This window comes from Tricharina praecox (assembly GCF_024521635.1).
Source record: "Tricharina praecox strain CBS 144465 chromosome Unknown BZA05scaffold_7, whole genome shotgun sequence".
NCBI lineage: Eukaryota > Fungi > Ascomycota > Pezizomycetes > Pezizales > Pyronemataceae > Tricharina > Tricharina praecox.
In genome coordinates, this window is record NW_026250409.1 from 471,455 (window position 1) to 486,882 (window position 15,428).

Genomic DNA, 15,428 nt, shown 5'->3' on the forward strand with positions numbered 1-15,428 from the left:
CCGCTGCTTAGAAATGTAATGGTGCAGGACAATTGAAACCCGGGGGCAGGGAACAGGGGTCAAAGCGAGAGCTCAACTCGAGTCTAACGTGCTTAGCTTTCTGGCAACAGACCCTCGCTCTCCTTCTCCCTTTCCTAGTTCGCCCACAGCTCCCATTTGTCCCACAACACCACAAACAACTACCCAACTACTATTCCCACATCCTCCAGCACCATGGGTTTCTTCAGCAAGAAAGAAAAGTCCGAAAAAGCCGACGAAGACAGCCGCTCCGCGCTCTTTGGCAACCGCAAAGCTGGAGAGACAGCTGCTGGCCAAAACCCCTACTCAGCCCCTCCTCCCCCGTACCAGCCGCAAGCTCCCAATGCAAGCCACGGTGGCCCTCCCGCACCCGTCGACCGCAACCGCGATGCCCTCTTCGGCAACCGACCTCAGCCACAGCACTCGCACTCTGCCCCTCCTGTTCAGGGCGGCGCGTATGCCCGTCCCGATGGATATGCACCCAGCTCGGGGGGTTACGGCCAGAGCTCCGGTGGCTACAGCAACAACAGCAACGCGGACCGCCAGATGACGGAGGAGGAAGAGGAGGAGGAGGACGTTGAGGCCGTGAAGCAGCAGATCCGCTTCACCAAGCAGGAGTCCGTCGCCTCGTCTCGCAATGCGTTGCGTGTTGCCGCGCAGGCTGAGGAGACGGGCCGCAACACCCTCGCCCGCCTCGGACAACAGGGAGAGCGGCTGTACAACACGGAAAAGAATCTCGATGTTGCGGCCTCGCATAACCGTGTTGCCGAGGAAAAGGCGAGAGAGCTCAAGACGCTCAATGGATCCATGTTCGCCATCCACGTCAAGAATCCGATGAAGAGTAAGTCGCGTGCGCAGGCTGAGGAGAAGAAGATCCTTGACCGCCACGAGACGGAGCGGGAGGAGCGCGAGAGAACCAGGCAGTTCGGGTATGAGAGTCGGGATCGTGTGGGCAAGGCGTTGAATGGTGGCCCAGGCGGTAGCTATGCAGGAAAGACCCAGATGAGCATGGCCGAGCGCAGCAAGTACCAGTTCGAGGCCGATGAGAGTGATGACGAGAAGGAGCGCGAGATCCACAACAACTTGGATCAGCTTTCCGCTATTACCGGAAGGCTGAAGGGGCTTGCGATGGCCACTGGCGAAGAAGTCGACAGACAGAACCACCAGATTGATAAGATCATGAAGAAGGTAAACTATCCCCCGCCTGACCACGACAAGAATAGCTGGCTAACTTCTCTCACAGAGCGACCATGTCGACAACCAGATTGCACTTACGCACAACCGGATCAAGAAGATCCACTAGATCTACCAGATCTACCTGTGCATCTGCATCTGCATTTTTGGAATTTGGTGTTTTCAATGGAAGCGTGCATGAGCATTTATCTTTCTGTTTCTCTTTCCCGTTCGTTGGAGTAGTTCGAGTAGCATAGCATAGCATACTTGCTCATGTGGTTTTGTGTCTTTTTCTTTTCTTTTCGTAGGTCGAGATTTAATAATTTGGTATCGGTGTATTTGGAAGAATGATTGTGGGCCCATTCTTCCTACCAGCACACCACGTGATGATTTGTGGTTCAGACCTCAATCAGTGATCCGTCCAAACTCTCATGCAAGGGGGACGGGATGCTTGGACTTGGCTCCTCCCCTTCCACTAAAAGCAATCTACCCAGGCAGTCAAACGGCTGGCTGATTTTATTGTTTACGGCAAACGTCTATAATGCCATAGTTTTTGGCACAGTAGTCTAATATGCCATAGTTTTGTTCGACGTTTCAACCACAGCACCACTCCACCCACCACGCAAACCCACTGTCGCGAGCGATGGAAGAGCTGTCGGCGAGAGGAGAAAGTTAAAAAGGACTCCTGTCGGCCTGGAGTTGGCAAAAAGCCCTTGCGAAACCACCACCACTAAAACACCCGTCTACTTGCCAATATCTCTCCAGACCGGGAAGCGGGTCGACAGAGGGAGAACACACAAGGGGAGAGAGGATATAGATGTTGATCGTCCATTCTGTACACGATGAGATAGGAAGAAGAAGAAGAAGCAGACGACGGAGAGGGCAGGCGACTTTCTGGCCCCGCCAACGTTTATGCTCACTACCTACCCTTGTAAAAAAAAGGGGTTTTTTTTTAAATAGTGGAGCGACTGTTGTGCCATTATTTTCAAACCCGTAGGAAAAGTAAATACTACATCGTGATAGTTGAAAATTATACACATGTCAAATTATTGACCTATAGAAGCCACTCAAAACATTGTACATTTCGTATTGGATTTATAAACATGTTGCAAGTTTTTAACGGACGGAGTGGATATACAGTTCACAGGCTTTTCCTGTGAAACTTGGAAGCCGTAGTACAAGTGATCCCGATTATAGAGAGTTAAATGGCCGGCAATTAGACATATTTACAGAATTACTTCGAGTTTTTTTTCAATATGTTGCAAATCTCTCCTATGTAGTTAAAATAAAGCGTTTAAGTGCATTAAAACGTTGCAGCATCGTTTTCTTGGTATTTTTAACCCATTTTTGAACCATTTTTGAACTGTTGAAACTTGGGAGCAGGAGTGCAAAGTGTGAATATCAGAGATGAATCGGGACCCTTAGCCTTGAAACTGGGCTCGGGTTTCCTCGCTTATGCAGCATTTTTCACATTGGTCTTGAAGCACTAAGCACATATGGATTTATATTCTACTCTATAGTATATAGTACTACCTACGGGGCCAACAGGCAGTATCCAGAGCGGGCCAGCAGGCTGGCACATACTGCTGCTAGCCCTGCTGCAACTGACCCTCGACTTGCTAGATGCATTGTGATAGAGAGATAGAGGAGCTTTCGGCGGGAGGAATGGTTGCACCGAGAAGAAGGTTGCACCGAGAGGAGGGGTTGTGCCGAGAGGAGGGTTGCGGCGAGGATACAGTTGCGGCCAGAAAAGCTATAAGAGAGAGAAGCTATTAGCGAGAGTAGGAGCTGCGGCGGGAGGAGGGGTGGCGCCGAGAGGAAGGTTGCGCCGAGAGGAAAGTTGCGCCGAGAGGAGGGGCTGTGCCGAGATGATGTATTGCGCCGAGGGGAATGGAGAATAGAGTTGCTGCTAGAAAAGCTGTTTGAGCAAGAAGCTATCAGCGAGGATAGAGTTGCGGCAAGAAGTTGCGGCAAGAATAGAGTTGCGCGGAGAGTACATAGCAGTTGCGGCGAGGGTGGAGATGCAGCAAAGCTAGCTATAAAAGAGAGAAACTATCAGCGGGAGTAGTAGTTGCAGCAGGAGTAGAATGGCAGCGGGAGAAGTAGTTATATGAGTAAGGAGATATCAGCGGGCGTAGCAGTAGCAGTAAGGTGGAGGGTGGGGGGGGGGGGGGAGGGTAATCACAGAGGGGCCAGCAGGGCGAGCAGCAGTAGGAAGGAGACGGTATCTGCAGTGGTCTGGCAGAACTAGAAGCACGGTAGTTAGTAGGGTAAGGAGCAGTAGGGAGGGGGGGTATACACAGCGCAGTCGGTGCTGTATCCATGTTAGCAAGAGGGGATTTCTTAGGCGTATACAGTAATATATCAGCGGCGAGTCCAGCAGGGTGAGTAATAGTAGCAGTAGGGGGCGGGGGGCGATCACTATGTGTTGCGCCGAGAGTAGAATTGCAGCGTGAGAAGCAATGAGAGAGAAGCTATCAGCGAGAGTAGCGTTAGCGGCGGGAGTATATAGCAGTTGCAGCGGGAGTATGAGCTGGAGCCCTATGAGAGTAGCTATCAGCGGGAGTAGTAGTAGGAGCTTTGTGATGGGAGTAGGAGCTATGTCAGAGAAGCATCAGAGAGAGTAGTAGTTGCGGCGGGAGGGGGAATAGCAATTGCGGCGGGAGGAGGAGCTATGCTGAGATATGAGCTATCAGCGGGAATAGCAGTTGCAGTTGTAACTGGAGTAGTAGTAGTAGCAGTGGCAGGGGGAGTAGAATTGCGGCGGGGGAGGAGTTGCGGCGGGGGAGGAGTTGCGGCGGGTGTAGAAGCTATATGAGAGTGGAAATATCAGCGGCAGTAGTAATTGCGGCGGGAGGGGGAATAGCAGTTGCGGCGAGGGGGGTGATAGCAGTTGCGGTGGGAGTGGGAATAGCAGTTGCGGGGGGAGGAGGAGATGTAGGGGGGGGAGTTATGGGGGGACGAGGAGTTGTGGGAGAAGAAGAAGAAGAAAAAGAAGAAGAGGCAGATGGCTAAGAGAGCATACGACCCCGCCATGCCGACCATGCCCGCCAACGTTGGTACCCTCTACTAACCACATTCGTCTTCTCCCACCGACAGGAGTCCTCCTTCACTTCCTCCTCTTGTCGACATCTCATCCCACAGCTCCTGAGTCATTTCACCAATTGACTGACTCATTCCTGGAGTCATTTCACGGATTGGCTCAGTCATTCCTGTTCGATGACTAGTGTCATTTCACGAACTGACTAAGTCATTCCTAGAGTCATTTACCGGACTGACTAAGTCACTCCTAGAGTCATCTCGGGGATTGACTCAGTCATTCTTACTCCCTCCCGTGGCAGCTCGCTCATCGCTCCCCACACCGGAAAACAGTGGAAAAATGCCAAGACAACGTTTAAATTGTCGAAACGTGACGACAACGGTAGAAAAATGCCAAGAAAACGCTGAAGTGAGCACCAACGATATATCTCGAACTTGTGTTTTTATATTTCCACCAGTTCCTGTTTACTTAAGCGTTAGATCAACGTATGACAAATTCACACATTGTCTGGCTTTTTGCCGAGTTTACAATTTAAAATGGGTGTACTGTCTATCATCATATTATTTCCGCATCGTTTTACGTGGCTCACGTGATTCTAGATGCAATAGTTGCGGAATAGTTGCGCAATACCGCGGGGCCGCTTGTGAAATCTAATGATCGCGCGACCATTTCCCAACCCACCGCTCACGTTTATAAAACCCCCCTTTTTTACAAGGGTAGGTAAGTACTAACCACATCCGCTTCCTCCCACCGACAAGTCCTTTCGCTTCCTCCTCTCGCTCCCTCCTCTCACCGACAGCTCTTCCATCGCTCGCCACAGTGGGTTTGCGTAGTGGATTGTGGTGGTGGTTTTAAGCGGTGGTTGGTTTAATTGGTGGTGGGGTTGAAACGTCGAACAAAACTATGGCATTATAGACTACTGTGCCAAAAACTATGGCATTATAGACGTTTGCCGTTCTGTTTAACCCCCCTCCCGAGCACAAACTCGGCATCTCTACGGGGGGGAAACGTATTCATAGAAATCCCCCCAAAAAGCCCTCCACCCGTGGGGATTCGGGAATAGAGAACTTCGAGATTCTCTCGATGTAGAGTACCTGCCAGATGACAAATAAAAGTTCCCACGTCAACACAATCCCACACTCCGAGAATCCACGTTTCTCGTGGCGGATAGGTAAGTAAGTAAGTAGGTTGCCCGAGCTCACCAACATCGCTCGGGTGAGAGCTCAGAGCTCAGAGCGACGTTGACTCTTGAGTAATCACGGGCATTTTCCGCATCTACATACTTACACATCGGACTGCAAGATGCTGACAAGACCGCAAATCTGCGATTACGTACGAGTTGGAGATTCGTAACGTAACGCACGGGGGAGCTGAGAGCCCGTGCTACCATAAGTTACTCAAGTGGCGAGCGCTCACGCTCTAGCACTCGCACCCACAGCCGCTCACTCGCAGTGATCTGTGGTCGGGTGTAAGGTTCTCACTGGATAAAAGTCCTGTAGGGAAGGGGAGGGAAAGGTTTCTATGGTGTAATCACCACAACCTACTACTGCATGCGAAATAGATTGGTGCTCTCTCTCTGGGATAGAAAACTCAATCCTGTCACTTCGCTGCCCATCCTACCGGTACCCGGCAGGACTCTCTCCCGTAGAGAATCGGCTGGATAGGTACATAGGGAGGATATAGTAGGTATCTCGCTTGGTTACTGTCAGTTAGTCCTGTGCACAAACACGCGGGTGGGTAAATTCCAAATGTGGAGTTTTGGCAGAGTTTGGCAAGTGATAAGCCCGTATAAGCCCGTCTTGTATGATGTCGATCTGTCAGCACCAACCACCAGAAGCACTTAGATATATAGTATCTACTTCTTCTCCTGTCAATGGAATTGCGAAGAAGGCGAAGGCGAAGGCGGGAGGGACCGAAATAGCTATGTGATGGACGGGCGGATGGATAGATGGGCCGATGAGATGTCTGTTTTCGTGTTTGTATGTGTGATATGTGCTACTACTATGTGCTAAGAAGGATGATCATATACCTATACGAAGCGGTGGTTGGTTTAGCTCAGCCTTACAACTGCCCTGGCCCTGACGGCACGGCCGCACGGCCGCACGTTAGCACTCACTCACTCGGCTGTGCCCTGGACTCAACTTCCAAGAGCTGAGCGTACCGTACCGGTATACACCGAAATATTTAGGCAGCGTGATGCTCTGCTCACCGGACGCTGGATGTTCTGTTCTGTACTGCGAGTATTTAACGTCTTGGGTGCCGTCCAGCAGGTATCAGTATCAGTATCAGTATCATTGCATCCACCGCATCTCCCTCCACCTCACACAACTAGCCCTTCCACACACCCCCACAAGCCCACGAGCAAGCAGGATGCACTTCATCGTCCCTCTCCCGCTCCTCCTTTCGTTCATCACACTAGCCGTTTCCCTAGTCCTCCCACGGACCACCACCTCCTCCACCTCCACCCTCGAGGCGACCACCGACCGTCTAATCTTCTCGACCCCCCTCGCCACCTTCCTCACCTCCAAAACCACTCTCTCCACCACCACCACCACCCCCTCCGAAACCTTCGACTGGAGTACCGACGGCTGTTCCAGCCCCCTAAAATCCAACGGGGGTTTCAACTTCGTTGACTCTTGCACGCGGCACGACTTTGGCTACCGCAACTACAAACTGCAGGGACGTTTTTCCGAAGCGGCCCGCAAAAGGATTGATGGCGTGTTCCGGCAGGACCTGGAGGACGAGTGCAGAAAGCTCGGGTTCATGAGGTTTCTGAGGTGTCAGAGACTTGCTGAGGTGTATTATACTAGTGTGAGGAGGTTTGGAGATGTGGAGACGGAGGGGGTGCAGGGTCTGGAGGATGTGGTCGGGTTGGTGGGGGATGTGTTGGATAGAAGGGCGGTGGAGGTGGAGGGGGAGAAGGGGGAGATTGCGGTCGAGAAGTCGGTGGTTTGAACGGTGCTCTCTGTTTGTGTATGAAGCATTTGGAAAGGTGTTTTAGTTTCTGGGTAGAACAGATTTCACGATTATATGTATCAAGTAATGTCACGAATTATACGAAAATGGCTATAGACCCGTCAAAGTGCTACTCATCCATAGTGTGGCTCACAAAATTCCAAGATTCGAAGACCCCAAGACACCGGTACCTTCATACAAGGGGTCATTCCCGGCGAGGAAGGTCTTAGGTCGCCCGGTGACGTGACGTCGAGTCGTGATGCTTGCTTGCATGCTCGGTGAGCTCTACCGTACTCTAGTCTCTCGGCAGCACGCAAAATGTATGTCAATACGGTACTCAACACAACACAACACCTGTTATGCAGTAAGGAACGGGGGGTGTTGCGCACACCCTGCTTAGCCGCTGACATGTTTGTAGTTTGGTCCACCAGCCTGGATTGTGCACGTGAATTTTAAGACGAGTCATGTTCTGTGCTTATTCCCGGTTTGAGCAAGAACGACAGCCTATCCCCTGGATCGTAGAAATCCGAGATCTTGATACGATTGAACCTTTCAACATGTTGAGGCTCTGGGATTACCGGTGACAATAAACGACCAGTGAAGAAGAGTAAAACTGTCAGGAAGGCTAGAGAGGCATTTGAGGATGTTCTTGAGATGGAACTGGCAGTCTCTGCCTGTTTTGATGACTACAACCACCATATGGGTGGGATTGATATTGCCGACCAGATACGGAATTACCACGATACGCAACTTACTTCCTGACGAACATCGTGGCCTGTGCGGTTTTGAGCAATTGACACAATGATCACCAACGCGTATGTTATCTTCCCTGCTGTCGAGGAGACCCCAACGCTCTCCCACAAAGAGTTTCGGCTTCAGTAATTCTTATGACACCTGACCGAAGCACTGCTTCAAAACCACAACTATCAACCACCGGATCGAAGCGACAGATCGACACAGCGTTGACTACCCTATCGGCTGGCCGTAGCCATGATCTTGGAAATATTCCTAAGCATTTTCTTGAGTGAGTAGGATACTGGTGTTGCCGTTGGGTTAATCGCGGAGAAGGTGCAACCAAGAATTTACCGAAAATTGTTGGGCCTAGAGTCAGTGTGATCTACCGATTTGTATGAAGGAAGAGCGCAACTGCTTTAAAGTATTTTATGAGTCTTGGAGTGTTCGGATGGCTGATGTTGGTCTTTGTCGAGGACTTGGTGGATGGGAGCAGATTATTTCGGTCATGAGAGCGGGAACTGCTGGAATAAGTTGCCCCACCACAAAGTTGTAACAAAATAGAAATGTTTATTTGCATCTTCTCTAAATTACTATCTAAGAATATTATGGGGTTTCAATCTCTGTATTGTGGGGGTGTGCTAGAAAGTGGTACGGATTTTGCGGTCGATTGCAACCGCAAACGAGCTACGGTCCAGGGGATAGGTTGAAGTGCACAGGAACCAGAGTCATCTTGCACGTAACAAGCATGTAGCGGAGACGATAGCATACCATAGCCTCTAGCCTCTAGAAAAACAGCTACCAGTCCAGTATCAACACTGAAGTTTTCGCCGTAACAAAAAATACGAAACTCATCCAGTTCCAACTAGCAACTACCAACTCCGTCCCCAACCAACCAACCAACAAACAAACCGCCCGCTTTACCCAAAAACAAAACAAAAACAAAACAAAAAACACAAACTCCGTAAAGAAAAGAAAAGAAAGAAAAGAAAACCCCGCGTCGTGTCGATACATAAGCCGCGCTCCTGCTCTTGCTCCTGCTCCTGCTCCTGCTCCTGCTCCTGCTCCCGGTATACCGTACTCTACTCTACTCTACTCCACTCTACATCTCTATGAACCTCCTTACCCACGCCCTGCTCGCGGTTTCCTCCTTGTACGAAATCTTCGTGGCGATACTCTCTGGCCGCTTGACGAGCACTGCCGTCAGGGGCTCCAGGATCCGCTCCAGGATTGCGGCCATCTGCTTCTTCTTGTCGCCTTCCTGCTTGTTCACTAGGATCTCGAGCAGCTCTTGGATGAACCCCATCAGGTTCACGAAGACGATGGCGTGCGTTTGCCCGCCCTGTTCGGGGAGGCGGTCGAGGACCTGTAGTGGAGTGGTCATTAGCTGTGTGTAACTAGTAGTGGGAGGGTTTGAGAGCTCGCACCTCTTCAGCGGCTTTACTGTCCCCGCCAGCGGCGACAACCTCCGTCCAAAACGTAGCGGGGATAACACCGTCCCTGAGGCCGGCCAACCAGCGCAAAAACACCGCCACGACGGCCTCAACCTGTTCCTCCATGGTAACGTCTTCATCATCAGGGCGCAGAGCGACTCTCACACAGTTCTCATCATCAAACTCGCGGTCCGTATCGAGCGCCTCCCAGACGCCGACCTCGACCGCGCGCCTCCTGTCGGCATCCTTCGCGTGCCCCCACGTATCGGCGCGCACCGGCCACCCGGGGTGCGCAAACCAGCGCTTTTCCTCGATCCTTTCATCAGGGCCTAGGGTACTGACTACGTCGGCGACGCAGTCGCAGATGAACTGCGTGATGCGGTAGATCTCGCGCGGCGCGGAGTATAGCGGGCCTTCCTTCAGCTCCTCCTTGCGTTTTCTGTACCCTCGGTACCCGCCGGCGCCCTCCGGGATCCGCACAAGCTCTTTGAGCGTCGTCCCGTACGAAGAGTATAGCCACGTTGCCGAGATCGGGAGGAAAACGTCTCTACCGCCGTCGACCCGGAGGACCAGCACGTCGTCTAGGATTTCCGAGCCATCGTTTAGGTCCAGCACCTGCTGCGCCGTGTCGATGAGGAGGGTGAGGGAGATGTTGACGACGTCGCCCGGCTCGAGTTCGGCGGTTTGCTTGGTGTCTTTGGCAGCAGCATTGCGGTCCGAGAATTCCACGTTGATCCACGGCTTGCAGATGGCTTCTTTCGCGCTGCCGTCAGGCGCGGGCCTACCAACGAAGTGGATCTTCGCTTTCGAGGTCCCCGTGTTTGCCACCGTAACCGTCCGCTGTTTACGCTCCCAAAACCTGACCTCGCCGAGATCGACCACGTCTCCGGCACCGTTGGATGTTCCGGTTCCATCCGGCTGCTCGATGATGATAGTGATGACCGGCTTCCGCTCGTTCTCGAGCTTATCGACCTCTTTCGCCACCTCAGCATGGACCTTCGCGCGCTGCTCCGGATCCACCGCCGGAAACGTGAGCATAAACGTTGCAGAAACCGGCTTGTGATCGGACGAAGAAACGTTCTGATGGGCAGTATACAATTTTTGCTCGAGTTTGATCTCCCCGAACGGCGTTTGCACGGATGACGTGGGCTCGTCAAAGATGGGCGGCACTTCTTTCCGGCGCTCCTGGCGAATAATCGGAGACTCCGCTCTGGAAACTACCAAGTCCTCCTCGTCCGAATCATCATCGTAGACAGTCTCGAACAAGAGCTCCTCCTTGATAACGTCCGAGATGGCGGCGCCTTCGGAAACGCTGTAGGCTCGATCCCGCTTCTCCTCCGGCTCCTTCGTCTTCTCTCGGGGCGGCTCCTTGACCCTCCACAGAATCCTATCACACCAGCTGGGTGTCCGCGCCTTCTCACTGCTATCCCACACCCCAACCGTTCCCACATCGTATTTATACGTTGGAAGAAACGTCACGCCACCTTCCTTATAGTCGGCGAACGCCTTCCCCTCCCGCCGCTGCTTCAGCAGCTGATCATGCTTCAACAAGCTATTCAGCGTTCCCTGGAGCGTTGGGTTATCATTATTCAGCGCGGTCGGTTTCCTCGCCAACTTCTGCGGGGCCGGCCATTTCTCTCCCTGGCCCAGCACGGGCGACGGGGCCGGCGACATATCCGCATGGGTCGGGGGCAGATCCTTCGGCATATGCGGTTCGAGCAGAGCTCTAACATCGGCATTATCCAGATCGATCCTATAGTTGAGATCGCCACACCACAGGACGACATCCGCCACATCCAGGCCCTCCGGCACAGGCGCTTTAACCTCGTTCGCCCCCGCCAGCCCAACCACCTCCTTCCCAGGCGCCTCAAACACCATCCGGCTCGAGATCTGCGCCGCGTCCCAGTTCCGGCGGTCGACGGCGTTGGCGAACGCCGCAAGGTGGCAGTTCACTATCGATAGTCGCAGCGCGTCGCCGAGCACGAGCCGCACGCCGCATGCCCCCTTGTTGCCAGCGTACCCCATCAACCCGGTACCGACGGTAGTCGTCGACACGCTGCTGATCACCGGCAGGACCGTGGGCGAGACGTATACCAGCAGCAGCATCCCGATCAGCTGCGTTGAGGCGACACATTCGTAGCCGGGCGGGAGCGCGGCCTTTCACTTTATCAGCCACCACCCCACCACCCCACCACCCAAAACACCCAGCGGGAGGAAGTTACCTGCACATGCGCCTTCCACGTAAGCGCCGTTTTCGGATCCGTGTATCTCAAGAAGCTACTAGTCTGCGCAAGATCAACGACCTCCTGCAGAGCAAGTACATATATATCCGTAGCCGTGTTCTCCTCCGCTCCGCCGAGCTCCGGCAGCCACTCGCGCACGTCCCCCCAGCACTGGAAGTTGCCTATATTCCAGGAGCCGACTTTGACGGCGATGCGGCGCGGCGAGAGGTACTCGGGCCGGCGCGAGAGCATGCGGCGCGCTGCGTACGTCGGTGCGTCTTGGTTCTGCAGCGGGTGTGGTGGCCCGGAGCTGGATGCTGGGTGCTGCTCCTCGGAGTCGGAGTCGCTGGCGCCCCAGGAGCCGGGCATCGTCGCCATGGTTTGGTGCGGGATGGGGTGGGGGTGGGGTGGGGTGTATAGTGTGGTTATCGCGGTGTATGGTTATCGTGCGACGAGACGAGACGAGACGAGACGGCCGAGGCGCGGTGGTGATGGACGGACGGACTCGGGGATGGAGGCATTCAAGGCATGGTATGCAGACAGGTACTATATCTAGGCTATGTACAGCCGGGACAGAGCTAGGTACTTTGTATAGTAGTGGACTACTTTACCTCCCTGGTCCGTAATACGTCACGCCAGGCTCCTACAGTAGAGTACACACATGGGCTCGGCGTTTCTTTCCCACAGGCACACAGAGGAAGTGATAGATCGTGATCCATATCTTATAAACGAGAAACACCATGACCATCACCACCCGACCGTCACCACCCGACCATGACCACCATCACCATAACCACCACCACTACCTGCGGACTCGCAGAAAAAACGCAAGAGAAAAGACATGAAGAATGATGAGTCCCCCTTTCGCCGTAAAGACACAAAAAAAAGAAGAAAAAAAAGAAGAAAAACACCAGGCAAGCAACCGGTAACGCAACGTAACAAAACAAAAACAAAACAAAACAAAAAACAAAAACAAAAACAAAAACAAAAACAACAACAAAAACAAAAACAAAAACAAAAACAAAAACAAAAACAAAAACAAAAACAAAAACAAAAACAAAAACAAAAACAAAAACAAAATACAAAAGAAAAACACGCAACGACATGCATGAAAAGAAAGAAAATGAACCGGAGAAGAAAAAATGAAAAACCTCCCAATATCCCGTTACTACAGATCTCAACTATCCCGTTCACTTCTCCCCCGCCTGTCTGCGAAACTACCAAGAAGCGAAAAGCAAAGATAGTAGCCACGACGACCGGCAGCAGCAATTAGAAAGTGCACGCTCTTATCCACAGACAACAAGTTTCTATGACAGAAAAGATGAAAACAAAGAGGGGTAGAAATATTTCCATCAACACCGATGATGACATTTTCCGAGTTTTTTTGTGGCTTGTGGTTTTGCTCGTAACTACATTCCCTTGCCGAAACCAGGTGTGTACCCGGGAGTACCAGGTGTTCCATTCCGGCCAGGTGTGCTGTTGTTATCTGGAGTACCCTGGGTTCCCTGCTGACTGCCATTCATGGTGGGGGTCTTTGGAGGATTTGGGGCACTGCCGGCATTGCTACTGGCTCCGTTGCTGCCAGCGGTACCATTCGCGAGCGGCATTGGGCTATTACCGTTCAATCCCCAAACTTGGCCGCTATTCACAAACGCAATCGTCGTCAGCCTATCACCGCCCGTATCACAGTTGACATTGAGGAAACATACAGGTACAGCGCGTCGTCAATCTTTCCTTCAAAGTAGCGTTGCCTCATCGCGAAGAAGATCATGCCAGTAAGCAACGAGTCGCTTCCGGCCTGATGCTGCGGGCCTATCCGCGGTATTCCCATCTCCTCCGCAATATCCTGCAAGCCGCCTTTGAGGTTCCGACAGCTCTTCATGAGGTACTTGATATCGTACAGACTGGGGAAGAACGTCTTGAGCTTGATCCGGAAGTCGGCCTCCTCCTTCGGCAGCGGGGTGCAGCTCATGATCTTGACCAGATATCCAAAGTCGTAGCCCGAGTGGAACGAGATCCACTTGACCTCGTCGAGCATGACGAGTCCCGACGTTATGAGGAGTTCGCCAAACTTGAAGACATCGATGCCATGGCTGGTGTGCTTGCCGAAGTCGATCCCCGATTTGGTCAGCAGATCGATCGAGTCCTGCGCGTACATGTCCTCGTCGAGGTTGAAGCGAAAGTTGAACTGCCAGGTAGAAACCGATCCATCCACCTTGGCAAGGTCGCCGTTCTCGTCTGCCAGCGTGATTCCGAGTTGTATGATCTTGAGCATGTCGACATTGCATCGCAGCGTCTGGTAATGGTAATCCGCCTTGCTTGGGAACTTTCCTATTGGCCGCGCAACGATCCCCGGGAATTCCGTGTCCTGTCACCCATCAACTCCTCAGCATCACACTGCCAGCACCACCACCAAAGTCCCAGGGATGCGAATACCCACCATCGCAACATACGGGTACTGTTCGACCAGATCTCTCAGCACGCCCATCTCCGCCTCCAGATTCTCCTTCCACACCTCCCTGATGACGCCCTCCCCACTCGCGGCCTGAGCGGCCGCCTGCGCGGCCGCCTGCGCCCTCGGATCCGCACCGACACCGACACCACCAATGCTCCTCGCCACGACGCCCCCGAGTCCGCCGGCAGACACGGCGCCGGACAGCGAGCCGTTCATGGCCGTGCTCCGCTGATGGGAGAGGATGCTGAGCAGACTCTTTTCTTGCTGTGCCTGCTGTGATGACCGTGCTGCCGCCTGGGCCTGCGCCTGCTGCTGGGCTTGTACCTGGGCGTAGAGCTGTGCTTGGTGATGGACATTGTGCTGCTGCTGCTGATGGGTATTCGCGTGTTGCTGGAACCTGTCGGGCACCAATCAGCCACCGATCCGCAGAGAGGAGCGGGGGCAAGGGAATAGCAGGCGGGGATCGGGATTGGTTAGGATAGCAGTGTTGCTGAGTCGGCAGCGAATTCGGATGCGAACATACCTGTCACGGTCCAGCAGGCTATGCCCGACATGCTGCATACCGGCCTGCTGTGGGAACGGCGGAGGATGCATGCCGGGGCCATAATTGTTTGCTCGGGAGGGTGGCGGCATAGCGGTAGAGGAGGTGGTGAGGAGTATATGTGGTTCGGAAGTGCGTTTCTATTCGTGAAGTGGGTAGGATGCTAGTATCTAAGGTCGAGGAGGTGAGCATATAGGGATTGAGCCGCTACAGCTTTCCGGGGGGGCTGCTGTCGTTGGGGTTGGGTCTTCGCAGGGGTATCGGAGTGGTTGGTGGTGATGGCGGTGGTGGCGGTGGAGGTGGAGGTGAGCGGTGGTGGTGGTGTTGAGGGAGTATGCGTGCGACACCACGAGACTGGGGGGTGGTGGCCGTCGAGGATGATTGCGGTTGTGTCGACTTTCGAGCGGGAGTGGAGGTTAGGTCTAGAGTAGTGGGTGTTGGTGGGGCTAGGCGTGGAGGGAGAGAGAGAAGAACTTGGTCGTTGCTTCGGAGGATCTGAGCCGATTTGTCGGGTCGATGGGGCTTAAAGTATGGTGGTGAAGGTTGCTCAACGTACTTCCACCTCTCGTCACCGAATGAACAGCTGAAAAGGATATCTTCAAACGAGGCTTTTGCTTACATACGCCATTGACGCTCACAATAGACATATGAGATCCCGTAGAGCACATAAAAGAGTCAGCCAAACTCCGGCCACAAGACAGTTCTGGCCCTTCTCCATGTCTTGGCACCCATCCATTCCCACCACAGGTCAAACAAAGTCGAGACTGGCTGAACAGGCAAAATGGCCACTCTCGACACGGTCCTAGAAGAAGTCGACACCGTCACTCATCGCGGTGCCGTGCCGAATTGACTCGGGATG

General features: G+C 53.2%; 6 protein-coding genes across 6 annotated transcripts; 3 read left to right on the forward strand and 3 right to left on the reverse strand.

Moving 5' to 3' along the window:
• Positions 1-76: 76 nt before the first annotated feature.
• BZA05DRAFT_350596 (uncharacterized protein) lies at positions 77-1,561 on the forward strand. The gene is made up of 2 exons (XM_051481282.1): positions 77-1,206; positions 1,262-1,561. The coding sequence occupies exons 1-2, from the start codon at positions 214-216 to the stop codon at positions 1,319-1,321; spliced, it is 1,053 nt and encodes a 350-aa protein (XP_051341128.1). The 5' UTR covers positions 77-213; the 3' UTR covers positions 1,322-1,561.
• A 4,989-nt stretch (positions 1,562-6,550) lies between these two features.
• On the forward strand, positions 6,551-7,186 carry BZA05DRAFT_466811 (prokaryotic phospholipase A2-domain-containing protein; the record flags this gene model as incomplete). The annotated part of the gene is made up of 1 exon (XM_051487801.1): positions 6,551-7,186. Exon 1 carries the CDS (start codon positions 6,602-6,604, stop codon positions 7,184-7,186), a length of 585 nt encoding a protein of 194 aa, XP_051341129.1. The 5' UTR covers positions 6,551-6,601.
• A 1,834-nt stretch (positions 7,187-9,020) lies between these two features.
• Positions 9,021-9,663, reverse strand: BZA05DRAFT_334439 (uncharacterized protein; the record flags this gene model as incomplete). The annotated part of the gene is made up of 2 exons (XM_051480728.1): positions 9,021-9,284; positions 9,346-9,663. Coding segments are annotated over 2 exons (582 nt in total), but the record flags the coding sequence as incomplete, so codon positions are not given.
• A 405-nt stretch (positions 9,664-10,068) lies between these two features.
• On the reverse strand, positions 10,069-11,942 carry BZA05DRAFT_335034 (Endonuclease/exonuclease/phosphatase; the record flags this gene model as incomplete). The annotated part of the gene is made up of 2 exons (XM_051480746.1): positions 10,069-11,508; positions 11,574-11,942. Coding segments are annotated over 2 exons (1,809 nt in total), but the record flags the coding sequence as incomplete, so codon positions are not given.
• A 640-nt stretch (positions 11,943-12,582) lies between these two features.
• BZA05DRAFT_392259 (ribonuclease H-like domain-containing protein) lies at positions 12,583-14,145 on the reverse strand. Its single transcript, XM_051483073.1, has 3 exons — positions 14,014-14,145; positions 13,283-13,941; positions 12,583-13,214 (listed from the first exon to the last, which is right to left on the reverse strand). The coding sequence occupies exons 1-3, from the start codon at positions 14,059-14,061 to the stop codon at positions 12,983-12,985; spliced, it is 939 nt and encodes a 312-aa protein (XP_051341132.1). The 5' UTR covers positions 14,062-14,145; the 3' UTR covers positions 12,583-12,982.
• Positions 14,146-14,310: 165 nt separating this feature from the next.
• On the forward strand, positions 14,311-15,098 carry BZA05DRAFT_392261 (uncharacterized protein). The gene is made up of 2 exons (XM_051483074.1): positions 14,311-14,425; positions 14,552-15,098. The coding sequence occupies exons 1-2, from the start codon at positions 14,377-14,379 to the stop codon at positions 14,734-14,736; spliced, it is 234 nt and encodes a 77-aa protein (XP_051341133.1). The 5' UTR covers positions 14,311-14,376; the 3' UTR covers positions 14,737-15,098.
• The last annotated feature ends 330 nt before the right edge of the window (positions 15,099-15,428 follow it).

Coding starts and splice junctions, on each gene's coding strand:
- BZA05DRAFT_350596 (XM_051481282.1), top strand. CDS start 214: ATGGGTTTCTTCAGCAAGAAAGAAAAGTCCGAAAAAGCCGACGAAGAC. Junction 1,207..1,261: donor TTGATAAGATCATGAAGAAG/GTAAACTATCCC, acceptor CTTCTCTCACAG/AGCGACCATGTCGACAACCA.
- BZA05DRAFT_392259 (XM_051483073.1), bottom strand. CDS start 14,061: ATGGGCGTGCTGAGAGATCTGGTCGAACAGTACCCGTATGTTGCGATG. Junction 13,942..14,013: donor AGTACCCGTATGTTGCGATG/GTGGGTATTCGC, acceptor GATGGGTGACAG/GACACGGAATTCCCGGGGAT. Junction 13,215..13,282: donor ATTGACGACGCGCTGTACCT/GTATGTTTCCTC, acceptor GTTTGTGAATAG/CGGCCAAGTTTGGGGATTGA.
- BZA05DRAFT_392261 (XM_051483074.1), top strand. CDS start 14,377: ATGGACATTGTGCTGCTGCTGCTGATGGGTATTCGCGTGTTGCTGGAA. Junction 14,426..14,551: donor TATTCGCGTGTTGCTGGAAC/CTGTCGGGCACC, acceptor ATGCGAACATAC/CTGTCACGGTCCAGCAGGCT.